This window comes from Cotesia glomerata, linkage group LG6 (genome assembly GCF_020080835.1).
Source record: "Cotesia glomerata isolate CgM1 linkage group LG6, MPM_Cglom_v2.3, whole genome shotgun sequence".
NCBI classification, from domain to species: Eukaryota; Metazoa; Arthropoda; class Insecta; order Hymenoptera; family Braconidae; genus Cotesia; species Cotesia glomerata.
Genome location: NC_058163.1, coordinates 1,982,649 through 2,010,257, shown reverse-complemented (window position 1 = coordinate 2,010,257; position 27,609 = coordinate 1,982,649). Strand labels below are relative to the sequence as shown.

The 27,609-nt window shown below is 25.0% G+C and overlaps 7 protein-coding genes across 13 annotated transcripts in view; 2 read left to right on the top strand and 5 right to left on the bottom strand.

The window, feature by feature from the left end:
• On the bottom strand, nt 1-2,395 carry LOC123267540 (cyclin-T2-like). 2 transcript variants are annotated; one of them, XM_044732211.1, is made up of 2 exons: nt 2,311-2,395; nt 1-1,148 (listed from the first exon to the last, which is right to left on the bottom strand). In XM_044732211.1, exon 2 carries the CDS (start codon nt 1,096-1,098, stop codon nt 97-99), a length of 1,002 nt encoding a protein of 333 aa, XP_044588146.1. In that variant the 5' UTR covers nt 1,099-1,148; nt 2,311-2,395; the 3' UTR covers nt 1-96. The 2 variants fall into 2 exon arrangements, with proteins under 2 accessions (XP_044588146.1, XP_044588147.1); XM_044732212.1 differs by lacking the exon at nt 2,311-2,395 and adding an exon at nt 2,239-2,266.
• A 690-nt stretch (nt 2,396-3,085) lies between these two features.
• On the bottom strand, nt 3,086-3,851 carry LOC123267103 (putative ankyrin repeat protein RF_0381). The gene is made up of 2 exons (XM_044731607.1): nt 3,800-3,851; nt 3,086-3,708 (listed from the first exon to the last, which is right to left on the bottom strand). Exon 2 carries the CDS (start codon nt 3,693-3,695, stop codon nt 3,126-3,128), a length of 570 nt encoding a protein of 189 aa, XP_044587542.1. The 5' UTR covers nt 3,696-3,708; nt 3,800-3,851; the 3' UTR covers nt 3,086-3,125.
• A 796-nt stretch (nt 3,852-4,647) lies between these two features.
• Nucleotides 4,648-8,663, top strand: LOC123267546 (acid phosphatase type 7). The gene is made up of 8 exons (XM_044732228.1): nt 4,648-5,006; nt 5,079-5,205; nt 5,788-5,982; nt 6,066-6,390; nt 6,917-7,099; nt 7,330-7,549; nt 7,880-8,074; nt 8,477-8,663. The coding sequence occupies exons 2-8, from the start codon at nt 5,109-5,111 to the stop codon at nt 8,564-8,566; spliced, it is 1,305 nt and encodes a 434-aa protein (XP_044588163.1). The 5' UTR covers nt 4,648-5,006; nt 5,079-5,108; the 3' UTR covers nt 8,567-8,663.
• An 820-nt stretch (nt 8,664-9,483) lies between these two features.
• The window catches only part of LOC123267544 (RAC serine/threonine-protein kinase-like), a 74,089-nt gene continuing 55,963 nt past the window's right edge, over nt 9,484-27,609 (bottom strand). For 2 of the 5 annotated variants that reach the window (XM_044732223.1, XM_044732224.1), the window contains 5 exons: nt 14,001-14,111; nt 12,166-12,433; nt 11,371-12,101; nt 10,509-10,745; nt 9,484-9,872 (listed from right to left, as the gene is read on the bottom strand). In XM_044732223.1, the coding sequence (XP_044588158.1) occupies nt 9,538-9,872; nt 10,509-10,745; nt 11,371-12,101; nt 12,166-12,433; nt 14,001-14,111 (1,682 nt within the window). In that variant the 3' untranslated portion in view covers nt 9,484-9,537. Of the gene's footprint in view, nt 9,873-10,508; nt 10,746-11,370; nt 12,102-12,165; nt 12,434-14,000; nt 14,112-14,228; nt 14,261-15,858; nt 15,929-15,990; nt 16,338-27,609 lie in introns of those variants that run through there. The other 3 variants (XM_044732225.1, XM_044732222.1, XM_044732226.1) reach the window with 3 other exon arrangements.
• On the bottom strand, nt 16,593-27,255 carry LOC123267547 (28S ribosomal protein S28, mitochondrial). Its single transcript, XM_044732229.1, has 4 exons — nt 27,243-27,255; nt 17,493-17,781; nt 16,894-17,015; nt 16,593-16,818 (listed from the first exon to the last, which is right to left on the bottom strand). The coding sequence occupies exons 2-4, from the start codon at nt 17,763-17,765 to the stop codon at nt 16,656-16,658; spliced, it is 558 nt and encodes a 185-aa protein (XP_044588164.1). The 5' UTR covers nt 17,766-17,781; nt 27,243-27,255; the 3' UTR covers nt 16,593-16,655.
• On the top strand, nt 17,898-22,709 carry LOC123267545 (transcription initiation factor TFIID subunit 6-like). The gene is made up of 6 exons (XM_044732227.1): nt 17,898-18,254; nt 19,030-19,342; nt 20,264-20,871; nt 22,012-22,188; nt 22,263-22,464; nt 22,604-22,709. Exons 1-6 carry the CDS (start codon nt 18,105-18,107, stop codon nt 22,627-22,629), a joined length of 1,476 nt encoding a protein of 491 aa, XP_044588162.1. The 5' UTR covers nt 17,898-18,104; the 3' UTR covers nt 22,630-22,709.
• Nucleotides 23,957-26,099, bottom strand: LOC123267548 (cytochrome b5). 2 transcript variants are annotated; one of them, XM_044732230.1, is made up of 2 exons: nt 25,685-25,885; nt 23,957-24,520 (listed from the first exon to the last, which is right to left on the bottom strand). In XM_044732230.1, exons 1-2 carry the CDS (start codon nt 25,747-25,749, stop codon nt 24,037-24,039), a joined length of 549 nt encoding a protein of 182 aa, XP_044588165.1. In that variant the 5' UTR covers nt 25,750-25,885; the 3' UTR covers nt 23,957-24,036. The 2 variants fall into 2 exon arrangements, with proteins under 2 accessions (XP_044588165.1, XP_044588166.1); XM_044732231.1 differs by lacking the exon at nt 25,685-25,885 and adding an exon at nt 26,035-26,099 and having other exon boundaries at nt 23,959-24,520.

Sequence of the window (27,609 nt, the reverse complement as noted above, 5' to 3'; positions counted from 1 at the left end):
ACAAAATCAATTGAACCTCAAGAAATTAATATTTAAAAATACTTGTATTGCTTATCGAAATTGCAACCTTTTATCACAATAATTAGTCCTAACTAATTAATTATTTCTAGCTCTATCATTTCTATGATATCTAGCATGTGCTAAATTATTATCATCAACTTGCATAGCATTTCTTGCTTCAGTTCTGACACCAAATTTAGGCAGAGTCATGTGAATAGGAACTCTAGAAGCAGGTCCAGGATTAACTTGATTATTTGAAGGCTTTCTGTTCATAAATTCCTGGGGAGTAATTTTTTTATGCTTCTTAGCGTGTTTTTCATGAATAGCATTGATCATCCTCTTCATCCTGCACTGAGATTTGCGATAGATGTCCAAAAAGACCAGGACCAGTTCGTCCATCATCGAGACAGTGACATTAGGGTCAACATTAGAGTACCACTCCTTGCCCTCATCACTTGGAGGAATCTTCCAATTGGTCCACTTCAAGGCAGTGTAAATAGCAACGCAGGCAATGACCGAGGGCTTGAAGTGAAGAGAAAAGGTAGTTAAATGCGTCATCTGGGTAGCTAAGAGATAAGAAGTCCTGCTGATGTCTTCATTCTTGTCAGCGTTTATCAATTTAAGACACTTGATGATATGTGTGTGCGGATGCTCGATGTCTATCTCGAACCCCAAGGTCTGGAGCATCACGTCTTCATTAAAGAAGATGTTTTCTGGATCAAGTCGCCAGTCCTTGATGTTCTCCATGGTGACCCCGTTGGTGTCAAAGCACTTTTTGCAAGCTTCAAACACCTCGCTGTATTTTTTAAAGTCATCTCCTGCTTTTGCTGCTAAGAAAACTGCAGTGCAAGCGATGGAGTAACGATGGAACTTCAGGAAGGAGTGGTACATGTAAAACCTGTGCATGTAAACCACTGCGGTGTTTATTATTCCTATTGACAGCTCCAGGTGCTGGCCCGCGTCGAAGATCAAGCTCGCTGATTCTTGACGGTACCTCATCTCTCTTTCTGGTTCTATTCCATGTCTTCTGCTGGGTGTGTTTGATAGTTGCTCGTATGTGTAAAACCATTTTCCAGTGTTGATGTGAAGTTTCCACATTGTCGAAATTTATTTTAAGGGCTGCAGCGGAAGATTGAAATTTTATTCAACTGGAAAACATTTTCATGTTAGTATTGAAAAATTTTAATAATTTATTAAATTTCTTGACAAATTTTTATTATATAAATTTTTTATAAATTAATTTATCAATTTTTTATAATAATTAATTTATTATTATTATTATGGTATAATTAATGCAATTTTTTTTCGACGTGATTAAACATGTGTAAATAATAGTTTGACTAATTTAACAATACCAAAATTTATTTTCACTAGCAACTTTGCAGTCACTATGTGACTGCCGTGAATTATAAACTATAATAAATAAAATTTAGCTTTCTCAAATAATGACTTTTATTAAATTGCACTGTATTTTCTTAAATATTGACATTTTTAAAGATATAAGCTCATCTTGATGTTACACTCATAAAGAGCTTTCATTTGAATACCCACATGCATTTTTAATATATATATATATATATATATAACATATATTTTAAAGATATAAGCTCATCATGATGTTACACTCATCAAGAGCTTTCATTTGAGTACCCACATGCATTTTTGATTTATTTTTCATATATACATATATATAATATATATATATAAAATATATAAATATATGAAAAATTGATGTGGGTACTCAAATGAAAGCTCTTGATGAGTATAATGTCAAAATGAGCTTATATCTTTAAAAATTTCAATAGTTGACAAGATACAAGGTCATTTCTTAATTATTCAAATCAAGGTCTTTGCAATGACACTAAATTTCATTGAAAAAAAAAACCGATTTTATCGTATGACTATCTTGGGAACAAAATTTTTCTTATTCTCTTAATAATATAGACTAAATTTCTTGTCGAATTTTTTTATAAATTAAATTATTATTGAAAATTTTTAAAATTAATTTTTAATTATTGTTATAGTATAATTAATACAATTTTTTTGTGATTAAACATGTGTAAAATACATTGTGACTAATTGAACAAAATCAAAATTTACTATACAAATTTATTAATATTTTTACATATTATTTGGAAAAAAATACAAAAATTGATAATTAAAAAAAAAAATCCACATCAACAATTTTGAGATTCATCAAATTAAACTGGACAAAAATTATATTAAATTAATATACACACCATTGAAAAAAGAATTTTCAAAACACAAAAACAAAATTACGTGGTTGAATAATAAATTTTCACTACCTACCTTCAATTTTTATATAAACTAAAAAGAAAATTATTCCAACAATTACTTGGTCATTGATCACACTATTGCAATATAACAGAAAAAATAAGTAGTAGTAGTAGTAGTAGTATTTTTTAGGCTCTGGACATTTTACCATTCGGCCGCTGTACAGAAAAAAGAAGTACTGTTTTCCCATTATTCACAAAGTATACACAAATTTGTAATTTTGATTACATTTTGAACTATGTACAGTCCCAGACTTCCTTAACTTCCTTAAAATTCTCGATAAAATTTCGTAGTTCTGTCTCATATTTTACACGCTTTTTTTCAATTAATACTCTACAAGAGCAAAAGAGTGAACACCTGGACCTAAGTTTTTGACGCTGCTATTTTGGGCAGCGATTTTTACGACATCTGGTTGAAAATTTATAAAGCTAGTTTGGAAATGTCATTAGAAATGAACTTTAGTTTTTTTTTTTTTTTCTAAAGATGGAGCAGAAAAATATTTCCGAGCGTAGCCGAAGATACCCGAAATTTATTTTAATAATTTTTAAAGTTTATTTTAAAATTATTGTCTTCAATAAATTAAATTTTTTTATTTAAAATTTTTTAAACCGGAATTCATAATTAAAAATTAATTATTTAAAAATTTTTAAACTATAAAATGGCGGAACGACATTTAAAATTTTAAATAACCTCACAAATATTTACACTTAAATTATGCACAAATTACTATAAATAATAAAAAAAAAGTAATTAATTACTTTTTAAACTTACATTCTCTAATTAAATAGTTTTTTTAGGTATAAAAAACTTTTTAATTAATTAATTAAATCTTAATATTCTCTTAAAAAAGTAAAACTGCACCAAAATGGCCGCGCATTATTCCAACTACAAAAAACTCGGTTTTTTAATAAAATTCCGACCATTTTTTTATCCTTTTTCTCCATCGCAACTTGCAAAATATTTTTTTCCACTTTTTTATTCTCAATTTTAACAAAAAACACCGCGTCGGTATTAGCGCCGCAATTAATAAGAAACTTGGCAATGTCATGGCAGCCATTTTGGACCGCAAGGTGCAAGGGAGTAAAATGGACCCCCAGAGCGCGAACATTTACATCAGCACCTCTGCTCACTAATGTTCTTACTAGTTTTTTCTTTTTCATACTGACGGCGACGTGCAAAGCAGTTCCCCAGTTGGCGCAATTGATGTTGATGTTCGCGTTGTTCTTTAACAAGTAATCAACAAACTTTTCGTCGTCTAAATAAATTGCAAAGTGCAAAATGGTCGGAGTTTCGTATAAAATAAACTCTAACTTCTCGTTTACGTCCATTCTTCCTTTTTTTATTTTCTTGGTGATTAATTCGTAGGCTAGGTATCCTGGTGACCATCTATCAAGCGCCATTTCTTCTCAGGTTTTAAAAAAAATCTTATTAATTAATTAAAATATATGTAAGTATAATTATTGATTTTTTAGGTTTAAAAATTTTTTTTAAATATTATACTTACCTAAATAAGGTTATATTTAATTTTCAGACAGTATATAAACACTTAAATTAATTAATTAATTAATTAACTGACTTAAAAAATATTTATAAAATAACTGTAATACTAAAAATATATAATAATATATTCAAAATAAATATTTAAAATTATTTTAACTCTACTTTTGGTTGCAGAAAGACAAACTAGAGGTTAGTCGGCAAATACAAATCTTGATAATATAAACATTTCACTGAAAGCGACAGCAGCGCCCTCTTGGTAAATTTATGTAATTAATTATTTATGAAAATTAAGTTACCCGACATTTAAAAATTTTCAGAATTTTTTTTTATTGAAAAAATGATTACAAAAAAATAAAAAAAAAAAATTTCACTTGTTAAAAACTTGAAAAACTATAAGTGCAATTTTTTAAAATTATTTTTTTAGTTATAATTTAATAAATTAAGCAAAATAAATAAAATCAAAAGTGTCGGCTATTTTTATTATTATAATTATTTAGCAATAATAAAAAAAATTAATTTAATTGAAGAAATAAAATCCTTTGAATCTTTTTAAAGAATTTTATAATATTTATAAAAATTTCTTCATTTAGTAATTTTCTTTTAATTGTAATAATTAAAAATTACCTCTTTTATTTCTTCCAGAAGAAATTTTGAACCAAAAGTTCTTTCATGTTCTTCAGTTTTTCCCAGGAACAAAAACAGAGAGCCGTTTTATCTTCACTAGAATCTTTTAAACTTTCTTTAAAATTCACTAGATGTCTATGTTTACTTCTTCTAAATTAAAATCAACATTATCGACCTATCGATTCTCACAGAGTAGAAAAATAAAATTATAAAAATTATGTCAGATTTAAATATTGCTTATCATTGGCTAATTTACATTTAAAAAAATAATTCTAATAAACAATTAAATTTTTTCTTGCCAACAGAGAAGATAATTCTCATTATTCTGGCCATAAATAAACTGGAGATTAAATAGCCACAAAGGAGATAGATATAGTCCACAAAATAAATTTACAAGCATATATATGTGATATGTTTATATATATATATACTTATATAAACATCGATACTTGACAGTAGTGCTGATACACGCAAGAATAATAGCATCGGAGTATTTTTAAAAATTGTAATAATTTATTTTTATCTCAGTGTTAAATTTTCTTAATAAATTTAATTTTTTATTATTTTGACGAGTATGAATAATTAAAGTAAGTTTTTTTTTAATAATTATTTATTTAATTTTTTAATATTATTATATTTAATATGACTTTGTGTTTCAGTTTGTAGCAGTGAAGAAGTTTGAGATAAAAATGTTGCTAAGTGGACTGATTTTTTTAGTGTTGTCAACAATAACATCTGCGGATGTGATTCATTATCAGCCTGAAGCTGTGCATTTGTCTTACGGAGGTATTAAATTATTTTTATTTAATTTATATCAAGTTGACAGACATTAATCATTTTTTTTTATAACTTTGTAGCTATTAAATTATTATAAAAAAAAAAAAAATGTAATTTAAAAATTTCATGTGAAAATTAATAAAAATTATTAAAAGCATTTTTTTCATTGTAAAAAAAATTTAATTTGTAAAAAACTTTAAATTTAATAAAAAAAAAAATAAAAAGAAATTTCTAACTTTAGAATTATTAAATTTATTTATGAAAATTAAATTAGCCGACATTTGAAAATTTTTATAATTTATTTTATTGCAAAATAATTTAAAAAAAATTAAAACAAAAATTTTCACATGTAGAAAATTTTAAAAATTATACGTGGAATTCTTAAAAAATAGTTTTTTAGCTAATAAGAAAAATAAAAATTTTTTTAGTGTTTAAAAAAATATTTTTAAAAAATTGCACTTATAATTTTTGAAGTTTTTAACAAATGAAAAAATTTTTTAATAATTCTTTAATAAAAAAAATCACAAAAATTTTTTAATACTTAATTTTCATAATTTATTTATAATAATGTGTTGATTTTTTAAAAATCAGAAAAAATAAACGACCTGGTGGTAACATGGAGCACGAAAAATGACACCAAGGAATCAATAGTAGAGTACGGGATCGATGGTTTCATAACGCGCTCTAAGGGTACGCGAACTCGGTTTGTTGATGGAGGAAACAAGAAACGCGAGCAGTTTATTCACAGGGTTTATTTAAAGGATTTAAAACCTGGTGCTAAATACAGTAAGTATTTTTAAAAAATCTCTGACAATTTTTTGAAAGTTTTTCTAAGTTTGAATTTTATAAAATAAAAATTTTTAAAATAGTTTATCACTGTGGAAGCGACCTGGGATGGTCGAACGCCTTCTACGTGAGGATTCCCCCAGACAGCGAGACCTGGAAGCCTCAGATAGTGATTTTCGGCGACATGGGGAATGAGAACGCGCAGAGTTTAGCGAGGCTGCAAGAAGACACCCAGAAAGGATTGTATGACGCCGCGATTCATGTCGGGGATTTCGCGTATGACATGAACACTGACGACGCAAGAGTTGGAGATGAATTTATGAGGCAAATTGAAAGTGTTGCTGCTTACTTACCTTATATGACTGTTCCTGGTAATCATGAAGAAAAATATAATTTTAGTAATTACAGGTAATTTTTTTTTATAACACTTTACCACTTTGTTTCAATTTTTTGAGGTTAGTTTCACGATTAAAAAGTTTAGAATTTTATTTTTAGTTAAAAATTTTCTTTGAAAAAACTTTTTTTAAATACTTTTTAGAGGTTTAGCTTCACAATTAATTAAATTTGGAAATTTTTTTTAAGTATTTTGAGGTTAGCTTTACAATAAAAAAATTTAGAATTTTATTTTAATTAAAATTTTCTTTGAAAAAAAATTAAAAAAAAATTTTTTTGAGGTTAGCTTCACAATCAATTAAATTTAGAATTTTTTATAATAAAATTTTGTTTAAAAAAAATTTTTTTAATATTTTTTTGAAGTTAGCTTCACAATGACAAAATCTAGAAGTTTTTTTAAATTAAAATTTTCTTTAAAAAAAAAATTTTTAATATTTTTTTTGAGGTTAGCTTCACCAATTAATCAAATTTAGAATATTTTTGTATTAAAATTTTGAGGTTAGCTTTACAATAAAAACATTTTTTTTTTTTTTTTCATCAGAGCAAGATTTTCCATGCCTGGAAATTCTGAAGGTTTATGGTACAGTTTTAACATGGGCCCGGTACATTTTATCGCGATTGAAACAGAAGCGTATTATTTTATGAACTACGGGATCAAGCAACTAGTCAAACAATATGAATGGCTTGACCAAGACTTAAAAGAAGCTAACAAACCCGAAAACAGGTAATTCAAAATGACACTGATTAAAAATTTTAAGATTTTTTAGAATTTTATAGCAATTATCATAAAAAAAAAATAAATTGAATTAAAAAATTCCACAAGTAAAAATTAATAAAAATTACAAGTGAAAATTTTTTCAACTATTTTTTTATCATAAAAATTTTTAAAATTGACAGCTGACAGCTAACTTCAGTGTCATAAATAACTAACTGATAATAAATTTTTTTAATTAGAGCAAAAAGACCCTGGATCGTAACATTCGGTCACCGGCCGATGTACTGCAGCAATAAAAACGCGGACGACTGTACGAATCACGAGTCACTTGTCCGAGTGGGTTTACCGTTTCTAGATTGGTTCGGTCTAGAAAAATTGTTCTATCAACACAAAGTAGATCTAGAAATTTGGGCCCATGAACACAGCTACGAACGCATGTGGCCTATGTACAACTTCAAGGTACAGTTTTAGGTTAAGATTTCAAATTACAAACCGACACTAGCGCCAATTATTTTTACAGTACTTCCCAGTAAAATTAACCTTGTTTTATTATGCATTTATTTATTTATTATTATTATTATTATTAAAAAAAAATTAAATTTAAAGATAATATTAAAGTGAGCCGACATTTTAAATTTTTTGTTATTTTTTTTAGAACTAAATAATATTTTTAAAAAATTGCACTGATAATTTTTAAAGTTTTTTAAAAATGCATTTTTTTTTTTTTTTTTTAATAAAAAAAATTCTAAAAATTTTCAAATGTTTAATTAAATTAAAAATAATTTAAAGGTGTATAATGGTAGTTACCAACAACCTTACAAAAATTACAAAGCACCAGTACACATCGTAACAGGATCAGCTGGTTGTAAGGAAGGCAGAGAAAAATTCGTACCTAAGCGGCCATATTGGTCAGCATTTCGAAGTTCTGATTACGGATACACCCGAATGAAAGTATTCAATAAAACTCACATGTACATAGAGCAGGTAAGACCAAAATTACATATGAAAATTAATTTAGCATATATTTTGTAATTTTAAAAATTTTATAGCAAATAAATTATGGCAAAATAGATTAGAAAAAAAAAAAATTGATATGTACACGGAAAGAACAAGATGACACTGGATATCATCCCACATTATACTCAGTGATATCTGGAATTGTACTCAGTATAATCTGGAATTATAATCAGTATAATCTTGGATTATAATCAGTGTCATCTTGTTCTTTCTGTGTAGAAATTTTAAAAAATAAAAAACGCAATTTTTTTTAAATAAAATTTTTTGATCTAAAAAAATTAAAAAATTAAGTGACTGCTAATTTTAATGTCATAAATTACATTTTTTAAAAAATTAATTATATTAATTATTAATTATTATTAATTACAGATTTCTGATGATAAAAATGGCGCTTTCATCGACACTTTGTGGTTAGTTAAAGACAAACCTTTACCGAATTATCCAGACTTGACAGATTAATAACAATAATAATAATAATAATGAATTATTATTTAATTGTAATAATTATAATTGACATATCTTTAAAAAAAAAAAAATAAATTTAAGTTAAAAATGATTTTTAGTGTTATAATTGTTAAAATATAAATATATTTAATAATCATATATTTTATTACATTAACTATAATTACTTAGCCAGTAATCGACATACATATATATTTAGATTGATTAATTTTAATAATTTCTCAAGGTTAATTTTAAACCATATCTTTTAATCAAGCAATTATTAAAAATGCATTTTTTTCTTTCGGCTATATTTATTTTTTTATCAATAAATTAATTAATTACTCAAATTTTAATTATACAAATCCTTCCCGGAAATACAAGATAATTAATTAATTTTATACCCAATTATAGGTAATAATTTTACTTACAATTAGACATAAAAAATACAAACGAAAAAAAAATTACAGCAAACTTAAATTATTATTCATTTCTTTTTCTTTTTTTCAATATTATGTACAACTATTTTTTTTTATTAATTCTATTGTTTATTATCTATTGTTTAATTGAAAAAATTATTTTCGTTTTATTTTTAGTTTCATGTCAAATCAGTCTCTCTGTTATTGAAAAAAAAAAAAAAAAGAATTTTTTTAATAAAAAAATAATTTAATAATTTTTTTTTTTAATCTAAAGATTTTAAGTTGATTTTTTTTGGACTAAAATTTTATCGAAAAAAATTACCAAAATTATTCTTCAACTTAAAAAGCACGAGATTAAAAAAAAAATAAATTTATGAGTAAATGAATTAAATGAATGAATAAATATTTTATAATTTTATAATAAAAAAAAATAATTAAATTTTTCTTTCAAGACTTAATATCTAAATTTGAATATTTATAAATAAATTAATCGAGTATTTTTAAAACATTTCAATGATAATATATGAAAAAAAAATACTCGGTTAATTAAATATTGCTAATAAATGTGTGTCAGTGATTAATAGATACGGAAATAGAAGTAGCAGCAGAATGACTATCTTGATAAGAAAATTGTGGAAAGTGTTCTTGTTCTTCGGCGATGGAGTTGAGCCCAGCGCTACCCGGGCCCTGATCCGGCGGGGTAAGTTCGACACTTGCGCCAGTAAATTGACTGTCGAAGTAACGAGTGTCTGTGTCTGAGGACACTTGAGGTTTGAACGGCGGAGGTATTTTCTTTTGCACCAGGTCCGACCAATCGATTGAAGAGAAGAACGCGTGGCTCATTATGTCTTTAGCGTCGTTGGGTCCGCCGCCTAGCCGCCGGCCTGGGTCTTTTATCAATAAGCCTGAAAATTCACCATAAAATTATTTCATTCAGCTATATAAAGAAATGACCTTGTATCTTGAGAACTATTGACATTTTTAAAGATATAAGCTCATTTTGATACTAAACTCATCAAGACCTTTCATTTGAGTACCCACATCAATATTTCATATATTTTATATATTTATATATATTATATATATATCTATATATGAAAAATATATCAAAAATGCATGTGGGTACTCAAATGAAAGGTCTCGATGAGTGTAACATCGAAATGAGTTTATATCTTAAAAAATGTCAATAATTAAGAAATGACATTGTATCTTGGAAACTATTGACATTTTTTAAGATATAAGCTCATCCTGATGTTACAGTCATCAAGACCTTTCATTTGAGTACCCACATGCATTTTTGATATATTTTTCATATATACATATATATAATATATATAAATATATGAAAAATTGATGTGGGTACTCAAATGAAAGCTCTTGATGAGTGTAACATCGAGATGAGCTTATATATTTAAAAAAGTCAATAGTTAAGAAAGTACAGTGTAATTTAAGAAAAGTCATTATTTAATAAAGCAAAATTTTCATGTCACGGATGCAAGGTTGCTAGTTTTTTTTTATTAATCAGTAATTATTTTTGTTACCTGATAATAAATCTCTGGCCTCATTTGAGACAAATCTTGGGAATTTAACTTCCTCTAGTAAGATTAGAGTAAATAATTTTTCATGATCGTGATTATAAAATGGAAGACGTCCTAACATCATCTCGTACATTACTACTCCAACACCCCACCAATCTACTGCTCGGCCATAGTCGTTGTCTTCTAGAACTTCAGGTGCTAGATATTCTGGAGTACCGCAGAAAGTTTTTGTTGTTCGTCCTGAATTATACATTAAGTTTTAATACAAAAATGCTCTATCTCTAGATACATAATTAAGAAATAACATTGTATCTTGTGAACAAATGACATTTTTCAAGATATAAGCTCACTCTGACATTATACTCATCAAGACCTTTCATTTGAGTACCCACATCAATTTTTCATATATTTTATATATTGATATATATGTATATATGAAAAATATATCAAAAATACATGTGGGTACTCAAATGAAAGCTCTTGACGAGTGTAATATCGGGATGAGCTTATATCTTAAAAAATGTCAGTAATTAAGAAATGACCTTGTATTTTGTGAACTATTGACATTTTTAAAGATATAAACTCATCCCAATGTTATATTCATCAAGACCTTTCATTTGAGTACCCACATCAACTTTTCATATATTTTATATATTTATATATAGTATATATATGTATATATGAAAAATATATCAAAAATGCATGTGGGTATTCAAATGAAAGCTCTTGATGAGTGTAACATCAGGATAAGCTTATATCTTAAAAAACGTCAATAATTAAAAAAGTACAGTGCAATTATATTATTTCTTTATAGTTCACAATTAAATGAATAATTAATTAGTTTTTAAATTAATAATAAACTTACCATAAGTAATGTCTTCTTTACACAATCCAAAGTCAGCAATCTTAATATGCCCGTCCTTATCCAGGAGCAAATTTTCAAGCTTTAAATCCCGGTAAATAATTCCATTAGAGTGTAAATAACTCAAAGCAGATATTATTTCAGCGCCATAAAATCTGGTGCGATCCTCAGAAAAAGTGCGAGACTGTGACAAGTGACAGAACAATTCTCCCCCGTTAACATACTCCATGACAAAACAAAGCCGGTCAGCAGTTTGAAAACTGTACTTGAGAGAGATCAAAAAGGGGTGATTGGTCGTGCGCAAAACCCGACTCTCAGTCAGCGTGTGAGCGACCTCGTCCTTGCGAATGATAACTTCCTTCCTCAAGATTTTAATAGCATAAAGATGACCGGTAGCTTTTTCACGGCAAAGAATAACTTTACCGAAAGTTCCTTTGCCGAGTACCTTCAAGAACTCAAAGTTCTCCAGCGTGACTTTCTTTTTCCCTGAGTTTCTGCTGCTGGAGGTCCCTTGGACGCTGAATTTAGCGGAGAGCTCATCAATGCTGGGCAACGAGTCGTTCCCGGTTGAGTTAGTCGACTCGCTACGTCCATTATTGGACGACGAGGCGCTCTCCATGTCGACGTCCTCTGAGGAAGATGATATCTGCATCTGCTGGAGCTGTTGCAGCTGCTGCTCCGATTGAGAGTGCTGCTGGATTTGTTCTTCATTCGCCAGTCGGTCCGCAACGTATCTATTTTTAATTTTTAATTTCATTAGTCAAATTTATAATCAATATTGATGGTTTATTTTTGTACCTTATAGCTGCGACCCAGTCCTCGCGCTCTTGCTCCGTTTCGACGTGGAACGTCCGCTCGATCACTGTGGTCCATTGTAACCCACGAATTACGAATGTGTAGGGCTTAGGCCGGTCTATTGACATTATTTGACAACCTCGGACTGTGAAATTGTTGAGGGGCTGCGCTGACGCGGCCATTTGTTGGTCCGGTTTTGATTTAAATCCAACCAAGGTGCCATCGTCTCGCAGGACAAAGTATCTTGATCGCCAATTTTTTATGTGTTCACCTGAAAAAAATTATAATAATTAAATTATTATTTTAAAAACTTGTCTAAAATAATAATTAAATTTTTTACTCCAAAATTAATTAATCCATTAATAAAATAAAATTTTTGCATTCAAAAATTATCAACAAAAAAATGACAATTGTGATTTATTAAAAAAAAATTTATTAAAAATGATACTGAATTTAAATAGACATTTAAAAATTTTTAATAATATAATTTAAAAATCTTGTCAAGAATAATTATAAATTTTTTTTTTTTTAATTATTAAAAATGAAATTAAATTTAGAAAGACATTTAAAAATTTTTCATAATTTAAATTACTAAAATGAAATTTTTGAATTTAAAAATTATTAATAAAAAAAGTGACAATTGTCATTTATTCAAAAAAAAATTTATTAAAAATAATACTGAATTTTAAGTATTTAAAAATTTTTAATAATTTAATTATACTTTTAAAAACTTGTCAAGAATTATATAATTTTTTTTTAATTTATTAAAAATGAAATTAAATTTAAAAGACAATTTAAAATTTTTAATAATTTTAAAAACTTGTCAAAAATAATTATAAAATTTTTTACTCCAAAATTAATTAATCCATTAATGATATAAATTTTTGCATTTAAAAATTATCAATAAAAAAATGACAATTGTCATTTATTTAAAAAACATTTATTATAAATGATACTGAATTTAAAAGACATTTAAAAATTTTTAATAATTCAAAAAAATTGTCAAAAATAATTATTACATTTTTTACTCCAAAATTAATTAATAAAATAAAATTTTTGCATTGAAAAATTGTCAACAAAAAATTGACTAATTGTCATTTATTCAAAAAAAATTTATTAAAAATGAAACTGAATTTAAAAATTTTTAATAATTAAATTATAATTTTAAAAACGTCAAGAATTATAAAATTTTTTTTTTAATTTATTAAAAATAAAATTAAATTTAAAAGACATTTAAAAATTTTTAATAATTAAATTATAATTTTAAAAACTTGTCAAGAATAATTATAAAATTTTTTACTCCAAAATTAATTAATCCATTAATAAAATAAAATTTTTGCATTAAAAAATTATCAATTGTCATTAATTAAAAAAAAAAAATTTAATAAAAATGACATTTAAAAATTTTCAATAATTAAATTATAATTTTAAAAATTTGTCGAAAATAATTATTAAATTTTTTACTCCAAAATTAATGAATAAAATAAAATTTTTGCATTAAAAAATTATAAACAAAAAAATGACAATTGTAATTTATTAAAAAAAAAATTTTACTTTAAATTAATTAAAAAAATCCAAAATGACAATTGTCATAAAATCAATATAAATTTATCTTCAGATCTAAAAATTTAAATGATTTTTTTTATTAAAAAATAAAAAAATTTTTTCATTTGTTAAAAACTTGAAAAATTAAAAGTAAAATTTTTTAAAAATATTTTTTAGTTATAATTTAATAAATTAAGCAAAATAAAATTGTCGGCTAACTTAATTATTATACATGCCAAGTAAATAATTAAAATGACAAATAATAAATAAGTAAAAATAATAAAAAAACTTACCGCGTTTCTGTAACCATCCTTCCTTGACTACTTGCTGCTGCTGCTGCTGCTGCTGCTGCTGACCGGACGCCACGATGCTCATCCTTCCAACTTCGAAATACGCAAATCCCACTCGAAAAACAAATAATAAAACAAACTAAAATTTACGAATAATAAATAATGGTTTTATAAATCCGCTCTACTAGTCACTGCTGTACTAATATTAATATTAATATATATTATAATTACAATAATAAATTTTTACAAATATACGTCTGTAAGCATGAATATAAATAATTCCGTAGATCACAAGACAAAATAATAATTATAACAAACAATTATATAATTTAAAAAATCTAAAATAATAATAATAATAAATTAAAAAAATAATTAGTAAACTAATTTAAAGTTTACGTATAATTTATCATAAATATATGATTTAATAATAGTATTTGTCACTAATAACCAATGCATTACGGTATACGTGTTATATTTATTACAATGTATACTTATATCTATATATCTAAATATATATGTGTGTGTATAATGTATGTGAGTTGTTTTGTCGACTTTTCACTATTACGCGTTTGTTGTTTTGTTGATTTTCAGTATTTATAAATAAACAATCGGTCAATAATTATAACAACAATATTAACTCAAGTAATAATAATTATAATATTCTTTTTTTCGAGTTAATTGTTGGTTATTTAATATTTAATATTTAATAATTATAATAGTAATATTATAACCCGGAGCGTTATTGTGTTGTGGTATTTTTTAATATTCTCGAGTAACTAGTTTTTTTCGGTGTAAATTCTCGTCAGAATCACGTCAGATGTTGACTTAGACGAGTATGTATTTAAACCATAGAACAAACAATGTGTAATAACTAATATCAGACACGAAAAACAACACTATTTTATACAGAATGTATATATTAATATGGATGTACAGTCTATACTGTGAAGTTAGAGTGGGTGTATGTCTTTTTGTATGTGTGTTGGATTTATAAAATTTATAAAATAGCGTCTTTACTCTGAAGGTAAGCGAGGAAGTAACAGCTGTGTTACCGACTGCTCACTTCAGAGCAACCAACTATAATGTCTATAATGTAGTGTGGAGGGGATGTTTTATAAGTTTTATAGGTGAAAAAAAATATTAAAATTTATGAAAATCAACTTGACAGACTTTAGAAATTTTTTTACAATTTTATAACAATTTAATTAAAAAGTTCCACGTGTTAAAATTAATTACTAGTTTTTTATTGTAATTAATTTGTTAAAATATTTTTTTAATTGACAGCTACCTTCAGAATTATTAAAATTATTTTGTTATTTTTGTAAAAAATAAATTGACATTTAAGAATTTTAATAAATTACAAATGCTATTTTTTTTTTTAAATAATTTTTTTTGATCAAATTTAATGTCAAAAATTAAATATTTTGCTTTGATATTTTCTTTATTTTTTAAATTGTTGAAGCTTGATGAATTTTAAAATGGACACCCAGGCAGCCATTTTGTGACACAGTTGAGCTAATTACATAAAAATTGTATTAAAAATACAATTATAAGATAATTTTTGAATTTTTTAAAATGTTTTCATCAATATTTAAATTTTTAATATTGTTTTTATGATTTTTCTGAGGAAAAATGGCGCAGGTCGGCCATTTTAGTGAAGCTGAACCGCCATCTTGTTCACATTAGATGAAATAATACAAATTGTTAAAGAAAAATAAATATAATAGAAGAAAAATTTATTTTTAATGATTTTTAGCGATTAATGTAAGTAAATTCAATATTTAATACATTTAAAAATGTTTTGCATTTTTTTTTACAGCAGCGGCGCAAAAATGAAGCATCTGTGAACGTTTTTAATTACCTTTACATAAATTTCCAATAAATTTAACAAGTATCTTCTGAAATTTCTGCGCCATTACTGTAAAATGCTGCAGTAGGAGCGATACATTTTTAAATATACGCATTTTTAAAAATATATAATTAAAAATTTTACTTTTAACCAAACGAGGCTTCCAAATAATTTATCAGAGTCATTAATTGTTACACTGATAATTTTCCAACACTGAACAAGATAAAAGTTAAACAAAGAACTACTTATGCCCCGAATTGAACAAGTTTTTATATAGATCCTCTGAGTTTAGAATAGTAGGGGTATTTTTCAACAACATCCAGGTAGAAAGGGCAGTGTTTACGTCGTAAATTCTTCAGACTAAGGCCGTCGACATCCGACACAGATAATTATGTAAATATATTAGTCGGGTCGCGGGAATTCCCATGGTTTTTTTTTTTATTGCGGACACGCCTACTGCTCATTCATGACTAGGGTATTTCTTCAATTAAATTAAAAGTTTCGCGAATTGTTTATAAGAAATTTAGCGATGTGTATCAATGAATAAAATAGATGCTCTAAAACTTACTTTTTATGAATGACTCACTTTTGATTTTTAATTTATGATAAATAAATATAATGACTAAATTTTATCTCTAAGAAATAAGTGTTAAATTTTTGTCAACAAGTTAATTAAAATTAATTGGGAAATTTTTTTTCAATGGAAAAGTTAATTGAAAATTTCGTAAAATTTCAAGCTACAAAAATTAATACGTATTAATATTTATTTATATTTTTAAAAGATAAAAAATTTACTTATTATACAATTTTTATTTATGGACTTTGTTAATATTTCTCAATGGAGAATTTATTAACCCAAGTAACACACAGTCAGCTTCTAATATTGTTAAATCTTTAGCAGCACCCAGGAATTTTGTTGATAATTCTAATTCTTTTACTTTCAATCTTACTGTTGCTCCTCTGATGTATTCGCTAGAAAAAAAAAAATTTTTTTTATTAAAATATTTAAAGTATTTAATAATTTATTGAATAATAAAAAAAACTCACTGTCCATTTTTAAATGGTCGTGGACATACGCAATGAAATTTCCATCCAAAATCAATGTACAAGTCATTCTCGACAACGTGAAATATTTTACCGGTTACAATTTTTCCTTCTGGATCTCCTAACTGTAATTTAATAAAATTTATTATTGTAAATAAAAAATAATGAAAATTAAGTTAGCCGACATCTAAAAATTTATAGAATTTTTTTTATTGAAAAAATTATTACAAAAAAATAAAAAAAAAATTTAATTTGTAAAAAACTTGAAAAACTATGAGTGCAATTTAAAAAAAATATTTTTGTTATAATTTAATCATTAAAAAAAAATCAAAAAATTAAAAACGTCGGCTAACTTTACTATTATTTAAAAATAAAAAATTGTCAAACTTTAAAATAATTAAAAATTAAAAAATAAATTATGACATTAAAGTTAGCAATCATTAAAAAATTTTTTAATTATTTTTAAAGAATTTGTTCCAAAAAATTGCATTAATTTTTTTAATTACTAAATGTCAACTTTTTTTTCTAATTTATTTGTTAAAAAAAATTCTAAAAATTATTTAATCTCTGCTAAATTTATTTACATAAACAAATTAACTTACGTCTATTAATTTAGAATTCCGAAGTAACGATGCAAAAGTTTTCTCCTTCACAACTTTCACCGGCTCCGGTTGATTAAATTTGTCAAAAGCTTTTGCAAACCCACTCAATTTACTTTCATCATTTTTTTCACTGTTTAATTTAATTTCCTCCGGCTGATCAATTTTATCACTTCCATCCTTAATTTCACTGGAAAACTGTCTTAGCACAACGCGTTTATTTGCTGAGATAATATTATTGTAAAGTGGATTGACCAATAATTTAAATCGCTGCATTTTTAATAATTAAATTCTTTTAAAAAATAAAATTTTTATTAACTCCAATTATTTGTTTACTATTTTATGCTGCACTTGATTTTTACATAAATATTTTTTCCAAGTTTTTTTTGAGGTTATGTATTTAAAAAAAAAATACGCGCGAGTGACACCTGGCGGCAAAGTTTGAAACTAAAAGGTGGATCTTAAAATGTAAACAATAATGCGTGCAATCTAACCTGACAGCATTAAGCATTCTAGGTTGCAAGTTGTCAGTGATAATAAACAAATTGAAAGTGAATTTTATTTTATAAGTGTTAGAAAATTGTTTAAAAAAATTGAAGATTAAAAAAATTTATTATGGCTGAGGAAGAATTTTTTTATGGAACATCACTGACTTTAAAATCAATAAAAGTTATTGCGGAGAGTATCGGAGTTGGTAACCTACCAGACGAGGCTGCTAAAGGTCTTGCTGAGGATGTCAGCTGTCGACTCAAACATATTATTCAGGTATTTTATTTAAAATAAAAATTAGCAGATATTTTAACATTTTTCAACTTAAATAAATTTTTTATTTAAAAAATTATTTTATAATTTTAAGAATTTTTTTACAATAAATAAATTATGTCAAAGAAAATGAGAAAAAAAAATTGATATTTAGAAAATTAAAAAAAATAAAAAATGCAATTTTTTAGAAATAATTTTTTAGAAGAAATTTTTTTGTTGAATAATATTAAAAAATTGTCAAGCGACTGCTAACTTTAATGTCAATTTTACTTAACAAATAAAATTTTTCTGAAAAATCATTTTTAAAAAATTATGACATTAAATTTAGCTGTCACTTGACAATTTTTAAAATTTTCTTTAATAAATAAATTATAGCAAAAAAAATTATTAAAAAAATAAACTTGTAGAAATTTTAATAAATTAAAAATACAATTTTTTTTAAATAATTTTTTAGAACAAATTTTTTTGTTGAAAAAAATTAAAAAATTGTCAAGTGACAGCTAAATTTAATGTCATTAAAAAATTGCATTTTTAATTTTTTTAAATTTCTACATGTCAATTTTTTTGCCATAATTTATTTGTTAAAAACATAAAAATTATTAAATGTCTACTAAATTAATTCTTATAAAGAAAAATATTGAAATATTAAAAGTGGAAATTAAAAAAAAATATTTTTTTATTATTGATTTTTAATATAAATAAAATAAAATTGTATGATTTCTGCTAACTTAAAAATATTTTTAAATTGACAGAAATAAAAATTTCAAATTATTTTAAGGATGCAGCACAATTTATGAGGCACGGAAAGCGTAAAAAATTGCTGCCCCATGACATAAATCGAGCATTGAAGATAAAAAACCTCGAACCAATCCTCGGATTTAACGGCAAAGAGCACGTTCCATTTCAAAGCAAGGGTAATAATGGCCGGGTTGTGCATTTTATTGAGCAAAAAAACCTCGATTTGCAGGACATTATCTCTCAAGCCAAAGGAGCGTCATTTAAAAAAATACCATTGGATGTAACACTAAGAGCGTATTGGCTTTCAATTGACGGAGTTCAACCAGATGTACCAGAGAATCCTTCTGCTATAAGTATGTTATTCAATTTTTTAATCAATGAAATTAATTTTAAATTAATATGATATTAAAAGTAACTTTCACTTGACCATTTTTTGATTTTATTTAACAAAAAAATTAAAAAAAAAATTGCATTTTTAATTTATTAAAGTTTCTGAATGTCAATTTTTTATTTAGTAATTTATTTATTAGAAAAATTTTTTTAATTATTAAATATCTGCTAAATTAATTTCCATTAAAAAATTGCATTTTTAATTTATTAAATTTTCTAAATTTCAATTTTTTTTCTGATTTTTTTATCCAGTAATTTATTTATTAGAAAAATTATTAATCATTTGCTAAATTAATTTTTTTTTAAATTGCATTTTTAATTTATTAAATTTTCTAAATTTCAATTTTTTTTCTGATTTTTTTATCCAGTAATTTATTTATTAGAAAAATTATTAAAATTATTATATATCTGTTAAATTAATTTTCATTAAATAATTGCATTTTTAATTTATTAAATTTTCTTAATATCAATTTTTTTATTCAATAATTTATTTATTTAAAAAATTATTAAATATCTTCTAAATTAATTTTCATTCAAAAATTTCATTTTTAATTTATTAATCTTTCTAAATGTCAATTTTTTTTTCAAATTTTTTTTTATCTACTAATTTATTTATTAGAAAAATTATTAAGTACTTGCTAAATTAATTTTCATTGAAAAATTGCATTTTTAATTTATTAAATTTTCTAAATGTCAATTTTTTTTTTCTCATTTTTTTATCCAGAAATTTTTTTATTAAAAAAATGATTAAATATCTTCTAGATTAATTTTAATTAAAAAATTGCATTTTTAATTAATTAAATTTTTTAAATATCAATTTTTTTTCTCATTTATTTATTAAAAAAATTATTAAATATCTGCTAAATTAATTAAAAAAATTTTAGAACCTGAAATTACAACAAGCGATTCTCCAGAAGCCGAGCTAAGTATCCAACAAAAGCTAACAAAAAGACAAAAACTCGATGAATTAATCAAGAGACCCGCAAAGCTCCGCAGTGTCGAAACAGTCCAAGTCAAAGACCTAGTAGTCCATGAGCTGAGTGTGGAACAGCAGCTCTACTACCAGAAATTAACAGAAGCCTGTATGTCTAAAAACGAGAAACTAAGAGCCAGTGCTCTTCAGTTGCTCTCAGTGGACCCAAGTCTCTATGAGATGCTCGCCAGAATGTGCACTTTCGTTGCCCAAGGGGTTAAAGTCAACGTTGTTGACCACAATCTCTCGTTTTTGATCTACTTAATGAGAATGGTGAAGGCACTGCTGGAGAATCCGAACTTGTGCCTCGACAAATATCTCCACGAGATCATTCCAGCTGTTGTGAGCTGCTTGGTAGCCAAGCAGCTGTGTGTCAGGCCTGAGATTGACAATCATTGGGCACTACGTGACTTTGTTAGCCAGATTTTGAGTCGGATTTCCAGGAATTTTAATAATTCTGTTAATAATATCCAGATGAGAATCAGTGGGGTTCTTAGTCAAGCTTTCACGAATAATCAAGTAAGTTAATTTATATTATTAAGAGAAAAAGCGAAATTTTTAGGCGTGTATTTATATGATAAAATGTTGTATCTCGTGAACTATTGACATTTTTAAAGATATAAGCTCATCTCGATGTTACACTCATCGAGACCTTTCATTTGAGTACCCACATCGATTTTTCATATATTTATATATATTATATATTTCATAAATACCATATATATGAAATATATAAAAATGCCATGTGGGTACTTAAATGAAAGGTCTCGATGAACGTAATATAAAAATGAGTTTATATCTTTAAAAATGTCAATAATTAAGAAATAACATTGTATCTCGTGAACTATTGACATTTTTAAAGATATAAGCTCATCTCGATGTTACACTCATCGAGACCTTTCATTTGAGTACCCACATCGATTTTTCATATATTTATATATATTATATATATAAAATATATCAAAAGTGCATGTGGGTACTCTAATGAAAGCTCTTGACGAGTGTAACGTCAAGATGAGCTAATATTTTTAAAATATATATTATAAAATTAAGAAATGACCTTGTATCTTGTGAACAATTGACATTTTTAAAGATATAAGCTCATCCCGATTTTACACTCATCAAGACCTTTTATTTGAGTACCCACATCAATGTTTCATATATTTCATATATTTATATATATTATATATATGTATATATGAAAAATATATCAAAAATTCATGTGGGTACTCAAATGAAAGCTCTTGATGAGTGTAATATCAGGATGAGCATATATCTTTAAAATCATCAACAATTAAGAAAGTACAATGCAATTTAACCAGTTATTATTTATTAAAGACCTTGTATCTTGTAAATTATTGACATTTTTAAAGATATAAGCTCATCCTGATGTTACACTCATCGAGACCTTTTATATGAGTACCCACATCAATTTTTCATATATTTTTATATATTATATATATGTATATATGAAAAATATATGAAAAATTGATGTGGGTACTCAAATGAAAGCTCTTGACGAGTGTAACATTAGGATGAGCTTATATCTTAAAAAATGTCAATAGTTAAGAAAGTACAGTGCAATTAGACAAAAGTCATTTATTTAATAAAGCAAAATTTTTTTATTTTATTTTATAATAAATAATTTATATCTTTCAGACTTCTTTGGCGTCGCTTTACGGTGCAATTATTGGCTTGTGCGGCTTGGGACCTGAAGTTATTAAAAATTCAGTAATACCAAACATTAAATTCGTCTCTTGGCGCATAGAGATTGTTTTAGAAGGAGCTTCTGCTAGCGATAATAATGCTGCTGGACGTATCAAGAACGCTTTGTTGGTAAGTTTGATATTTATATTTATTTATTTTTATTGTAATTATTATAGAAATTTAAATTTAATTTTTCGCCACAGAAAAAAGTGATTCCGGTGCTGAAAATAGAAAGATCACCGCCGGACTTTTTAGAAAAATACAAACAAGATTATGGGTACCTAGGTCAAATATTATGCTCAGCTATTGTTAAGTCTAGAGCTCAATCCTTTAAGACTATTGCGTCTAATCAGCAACGAAGTTTTAGTATTAATAAAAATCAAAATCAAAGTTTTATTCAATATGGTAAGTTTTTTTTATTTATTATTAAAATTTTTTTATTTAAAAATTAATTACTTTTTTTGTAAAAAAATTATTAATTAATTTTTTTATTTAAAAACTATTTATTGTTTTTTTGTACAAAAATTAATTATTTTTTTTTTAGTGCAAAATAATCAGACTTTAAATTGACCTTCCGAAAAAAAGTCTTCTATTTTTGAATCAAAATCTGAAACGAGCATTGAACATCAAGAAAAAATGTAAAATTTAATGGTAATTATTAAATTTCTCAAACTAAAAAAAATTTTAATTACTAGGAAAAAATTAATGCAAATTTTGATTCAAAATAAGTTAGATAATAAATAATTGTAACTTTGATCTCAGTATGTCTGTAAAAATTAAGAAGAAATAGTTGTAAAAGTTAATTGTGATAATTTTTTTTTAGTGATTATCAATTATTAGATTAGAATTTATATTATAAAAATAAATGATGACTGCGTTTTTCGAAACAAAAAACCCGGTAGTTTTTATAGTCATTATTGATAGTTAATAATAACAAATTAATTATAGCCTGAAGGTGTAAAAATTTATGAAAGACAATAATGATGATTGATGATAGTAAAATTTAAAATTTTAATTTTAAAAATTCTTGCTCAATGATTAAAGCTACAATCAATGTTTTAGCTAAAAATAATTTTTTAAAATTTTGAAAACTTAGGACAAGTTTTATAATTTAATTTTGAAGTTTAAATCCAAATTTTAGAGAAAAAAAGAGAGATAAAGTAAAAATTAACCTTTTTTGTAGAGAATTTAATTTTCTATAAAAAAAGTCTGATATAATTTTTTTTTATTTTCAAAATTTAGTTAAAATTTTGAATTTAAATTTAAATGTCAAAAATTTAAATTTTTTATTTGAAAAAAAAATTTATTTTCTGCCCTCCAGGCGGAAAGTGGCAACTTTCGGCCCGCTGCGCTAAACGAAATTGCCGCTTTCCGCCTCTGTCGGACAGAAAAATAGTATACAAACCTATGGCAGGAAAATAATAAATATCTCAAATCACATATATGTCGACCTCGGCTTCGCCTCGGGCAACATATATGTGTTCTGAGACATTTCTCATTTTCTTGCCACAGGTGTGTAATATACTATTTGTTGAAGAAATTTTTCAATTAATTTTTTATTAAATTAATTTTTTTTTAAATTAATTTTATTTTGTTGAAGAAATTTTTTCATTAATTTTTATTTTTAAATTCATCTTTTTATTAAAATAATTTTTTTTTTAATTAATTTTTTTTAAAATTAATTTTTTAATTTAATTAATTGTTTTATTAAATTATTTTTTAAAATAAGATAATTGATTTTTAAATTATTTTTTAAAATAAGATAATTTATTTTTAAATAAAACTACAAAAAACTTAAAAATAAAAATAAATAATAATACAAATGTCAATACATAAAAAATTTCAAGAATACTTATGCTTAAAATAACGCAATAAGCAATAAATAATAAAAAAATTAAAAATTAAAGGTAACAATGCTAAAAAATTTTCTCTTTTCAAAAATTAATTAAAATAAACACATTTGGTGTCAATAAAACGCTACAGAACAACTTTGACCCCGTTCTCGATGCGGAAAAGCCGCTCGTTAGGAGGCAGCTCGCCAATTAAGTACTTGTCCAATAAATTAACCGCTGACTCGGAGTGTCCCGTGCTGATAAACGCGATGGTTCCATCCCTGCCCGCGTATTCGCAAAGGACGTCGTCGCCCCCGGGGTGTTTTATCATGAACTCGGTGCAGTCGTAGACGTAATCGTAAATAGCGATCCAGCAATCGTCAATTGTGTCGTGCCAGGATAGCTCCTCCAGAGTTATTGTCTTCAAGTTGCTTTCTGACTTGTTGCTTACAATTTTGTTGTTATTTTTATTTTCTACGGCGCTTTGCTCGCTCAGGGTTTGCTTCAATTCGTTTTTTATTGAAGACAAAGTTTTTGATACTGTCTCGCGTAATTCCAGTGCGAGGAATCCTAAATTTAGGTAGTCCATGTCTAAGTTATTTTCTGTTGACGGATTTTTGGATAATTTACTGGAAAAATTATTATACTAGGTTAAAAATAATTTTAATTATTAAATAAAAATAAAAATTCAAACCAATAATAAAAATTATTCATTTCTTCAGCATGGTTTCATATCATTTTAACCAACAGTCAATTTATTATGATAAGTATTTAAGCTGCATTCGAAAATATTTCTAGATACATAATTAAGAAATGTATCTCGTGAACTATTGACATTTTTAAAGATATAAGCTCATCCCGATGTTACCCTCATCAAGAGCTTTCATTTGAGTACCCACATCAATTTTTCATATATTTTATATATTTATATCTATTATATATATGTATATATGAAAAATATATCAAAAATGCATGTGGGTACTCAAATGAAAGCTCTTGATGAGTGTAATAACGTAATGAGCTTATATCTTTAAAATCATCAATAATTAAGAAAGTACAGTGCAATTTAACAAAAGTTATTATTTAGTAAAGATTTTGTATCTTGTAAACTATTGATATTTTTAATGATATAAGCTCATCCAGATGTTACTTTCATCAAGAGCTTTTATTTAAGTACCCACATCAATTTTTCATATATTTTATATATTTATATCTATTATATATATGTATATATGAAAAATATATCAAAAATGCATGTGGGTACTCAAATGAAAGCTCTTGATGAGTGTAATAACGTAATGAGCTTATATCTTTAAAATCATCAATAATTAAGAAAGTACAGTGCAATTTAACAAAAGTAATTATTTAGTCAAGACCTTGTATCTTGTAAAGTATTGACATTTTCAAAGATATAAGCTCATCTCGATGTTACCCTCATCAAGACCTTTCATTTGAGTACCCACATCAATTTTTCATATATTTTATATATTTATATATATGTATATATGATAAATATATCAAAAATGCATGTGGGTACTCAAATGAAAGCTCTTGATAAGTGTAACATCAAAATGAGCTTATATCTTCAAAAAAGTCAATAATTAAAAAATTCCAGTGCAATTTAACAAAAGTCATTATTTAATAAACCGAAATTTTATTAATTTATTTTTTACATTTTTTAATTATCATTTTATCATTCGAAAAAATTTTCCCAACACTTTAAACTTTAAAGAATTTTTCTTTGCACTTTTTTCATCAAAAAATAAATAAATAAATAAAAAGCAATAAAATACCCAAACATTCGAATTTCCCCGGAAAGACGTTCAAGCGATACCGCGCGAGTTATTGACGAGAGCATCCTTACAACAGTGCAGGTAAACTAATCACCTCTTCACAAATCCCTGCACTAGTTATATAGGTATACCAACACACATAAATTTGTTCAAAGTCTCACACACATATATATATATATATGCCCATTATCCCACAAAAAAAAAAAAAAAATAAAATAAAAAACATTTTATTACTGGTTTGAAATTTAAAACCTTTCTTAATATTTTTCCTCCACAGAGGTATAAAATATATATTTTATATAAAATATTAAGTATCAAATTACTTCACAATGCAAGCTTATCGAACTTACCTCTTACAAATTAAACAATTATTATTTGCAGCTAAAATTTCTTAAAGTAGATAAAAAAAAAAAAATTAAATAAATTGACAATAATTTAATTGAAATATTGACTCAGCAAGTATTGAAGTAAACTGAAAGATTCCTTGACCTTTTTCAGCTTATATACCTCTCGGCTCTTATTATCTTCCAGAGCATTGATTATAAATTTTTGTTTTAATTTTTATTTATATTATGAAATTATCTTTGAGTTAGACGCACGAAATATTTTACGCTCTTACGTTAGACAATTTATTATTAATTATTTGTAATAATATTTTGGTGAAAATAAGTTGGTATTTTTTCTTAATGTCAATAACTAGAAAAAATACTAAATAATATTATCGGGTAATTGTAATTGTTATTGAGGATGCCACTTGATAATTTATAATTGACGCAGCCTTGCGCCAGTGATGAAATCGTGACGTTTTATTATTAAATTATTATTGTTTCATCGGATTTTTATTTACTACAATATATTTTTATTTTTCATGGTTGACGTTAAAACGTAATTAAAATGTAATTAAAATTACAGCGAACAAAACATAAATACTATTTTTTATTATTAAATTTATTGAAAAAAAATATTTACTTTGTATTATTTTTTTTTATTCGGTAAAAAATGTTTATTTATTTTAAATTAATGATGCAATAGATGATTTAAAAATCCGTTATCAAGTTCCGATATTTAATCATTTCGAGCACGCGCCCAAAGAAAAAAAATTGTGATAATTATCGTGAGAAATAAATGATGTAATTTTGGTTTGTTTTTCATAGTGGGTTTAAAAAATTTTTTTTTATTTTTTATCATTAGATAAAATAATTTTTGAAACGACGCATTCAATTTATTGATTTATTTATTTATTATCTGAATTATTTTAAACTATTGATGACGGAAGTTGTTTAGGAAAATGTTAATAATTTTATTATAATTATCAAAATAGTTATAAATAATTTTAAATTTTATAAAAATTATTTTATCGGTAGTCAGCAAAGAAATTTATTAGCGCAAGATAAAATAACAAACTATTTAATCATTGTATACTAAAAAAAATTTTTATTTAAAATATTTTTAAAAAAATTAATTTTTTCACTAAAAAGTAGAACACAAAAATTTATCTTCTTATTTCTCAGCTTAAAAAATTTTTAATTTTACTTTATATTACTAAAATTAATTAAACTTAAAATTAAATTAATTAAAAATAAAAAATTTAATAATTTAAATTAATAAGTTAATTTTTTATCTAAAAATTTAAAAAAAATCCCTACAAAACTTATAAGAATTAAAATTTTTTTTAATGTATCTTAAAAATTCTAACAGATGGCGCTAGTAAATGACGTCACAACACAAACTATACATAAAAAAGGCGTTTCTAATGTTAAAAGCGCGGGTTTTTTTTTTTAAATCTCATAAATTATGATGTAATTTTAGTTTGATTTTCATAGTGGGTTTTAATAAATTTTTTTTTTTTTAAACTTTTTATCAATCACCTAAATTTTTTTTTTTATATTCAACCAAAATGATTTTTTTAACGACGCATCTATTAA

Excerpts from the sequence above, each read along its gene's own strand:
- LOC123267547 (XM_044732229.1), bottom strand. The coding sequence starts at position 17,765 with ATGCAGCGATTTAAATTATTGGTCAATCCACTTTACAATAATATTATC. Across the intron at positions 17,016-17,492 it reads GGAATTCTAAATTAATAGAC|TTAGGAGATCCAGAAGGAAA; the intron begins GTAAGTTAATTT and ends ATTAAATTACAG. Across the intron at positions 16,819-16,893 it reads CGACCATTTAAAAATGGACA|CGAATACATCAGAGGAGCAA; the intron begins GTGAGTTTTTTT and ends TTTTTTTTCTAG.
- LOC123267545 (XM_044732227.1), top strand. The coding sequence starts at position 18,105 with ATGGCTGAGGAAGAATTTTTTTATGGAACATCACTGACTTTAAAATCA. Across the intron at positions 22,189-22,262 it reads GTATCAAGAACGCTTTGTTG|AAAAAAGTGATTCCGGTGCT; the intron begins GTAAGTTTGATA and ends TTTTCGCCACAG. Across the intron at positions 22,465-22,603 it reads TCAAAGTTTTATTCAATATG|TGCAAAATAATCAGACTTTA; the intron begins GTAAGTTTTTTT and ends TTTTTTTTTTAG.
- LOC123267103 (XM_044731607.1), bottom strand. The coding sequence starts at position 3,695 with ATGGCGCTTGATAGATGGTCACCAGGATACCTAGCCTACGAATTAATC.
- LOC123267546 (XM_044732228.1), top strand. The coding sequence starts at position 5,109 with ATGTTGCTAAGTGGACTGATTTTTTTAGTGTTGTCAACAATAACATCT. Across the intron at positions 6,391-6,916 it reads TATAATTTTAGTAATTACAG|AGCAAGATTTTCCATGCCTG; the intron begins GTAATTTTTTTT and ends TTTTTTCATCAG. Across the intron at positions 8,075-8,476 it reads CTCACATGTACATAGAGCAG|ATTTCTGATGATAAAAATGG; the intron begins GTAAGACCAAAA and ends TATTAATTACAG.
- LOC123267540 (XM_044732211.1), bottom strand. The coding sequence starts at position 1,098 with ATGTGGAAACTTCACATCAACACTGGAAAATGGTTTTACACATACGAG.
- LOC123267548 (XM_044732230.1), bottom strand. The coding sequence starts at position 25,749 with ATGCTCTCGTCAATAACTCGCGCGGTATCGCTTGAACGTCTTTCCGGG. Across the intron at positions 24,521-25,684 it reads GGGGAAATTCGAATGTTTGG|TAAATTATCCAAAAATCCGT; the intron begins GTATTTTATTGC and ends TAATTTTTCCAG.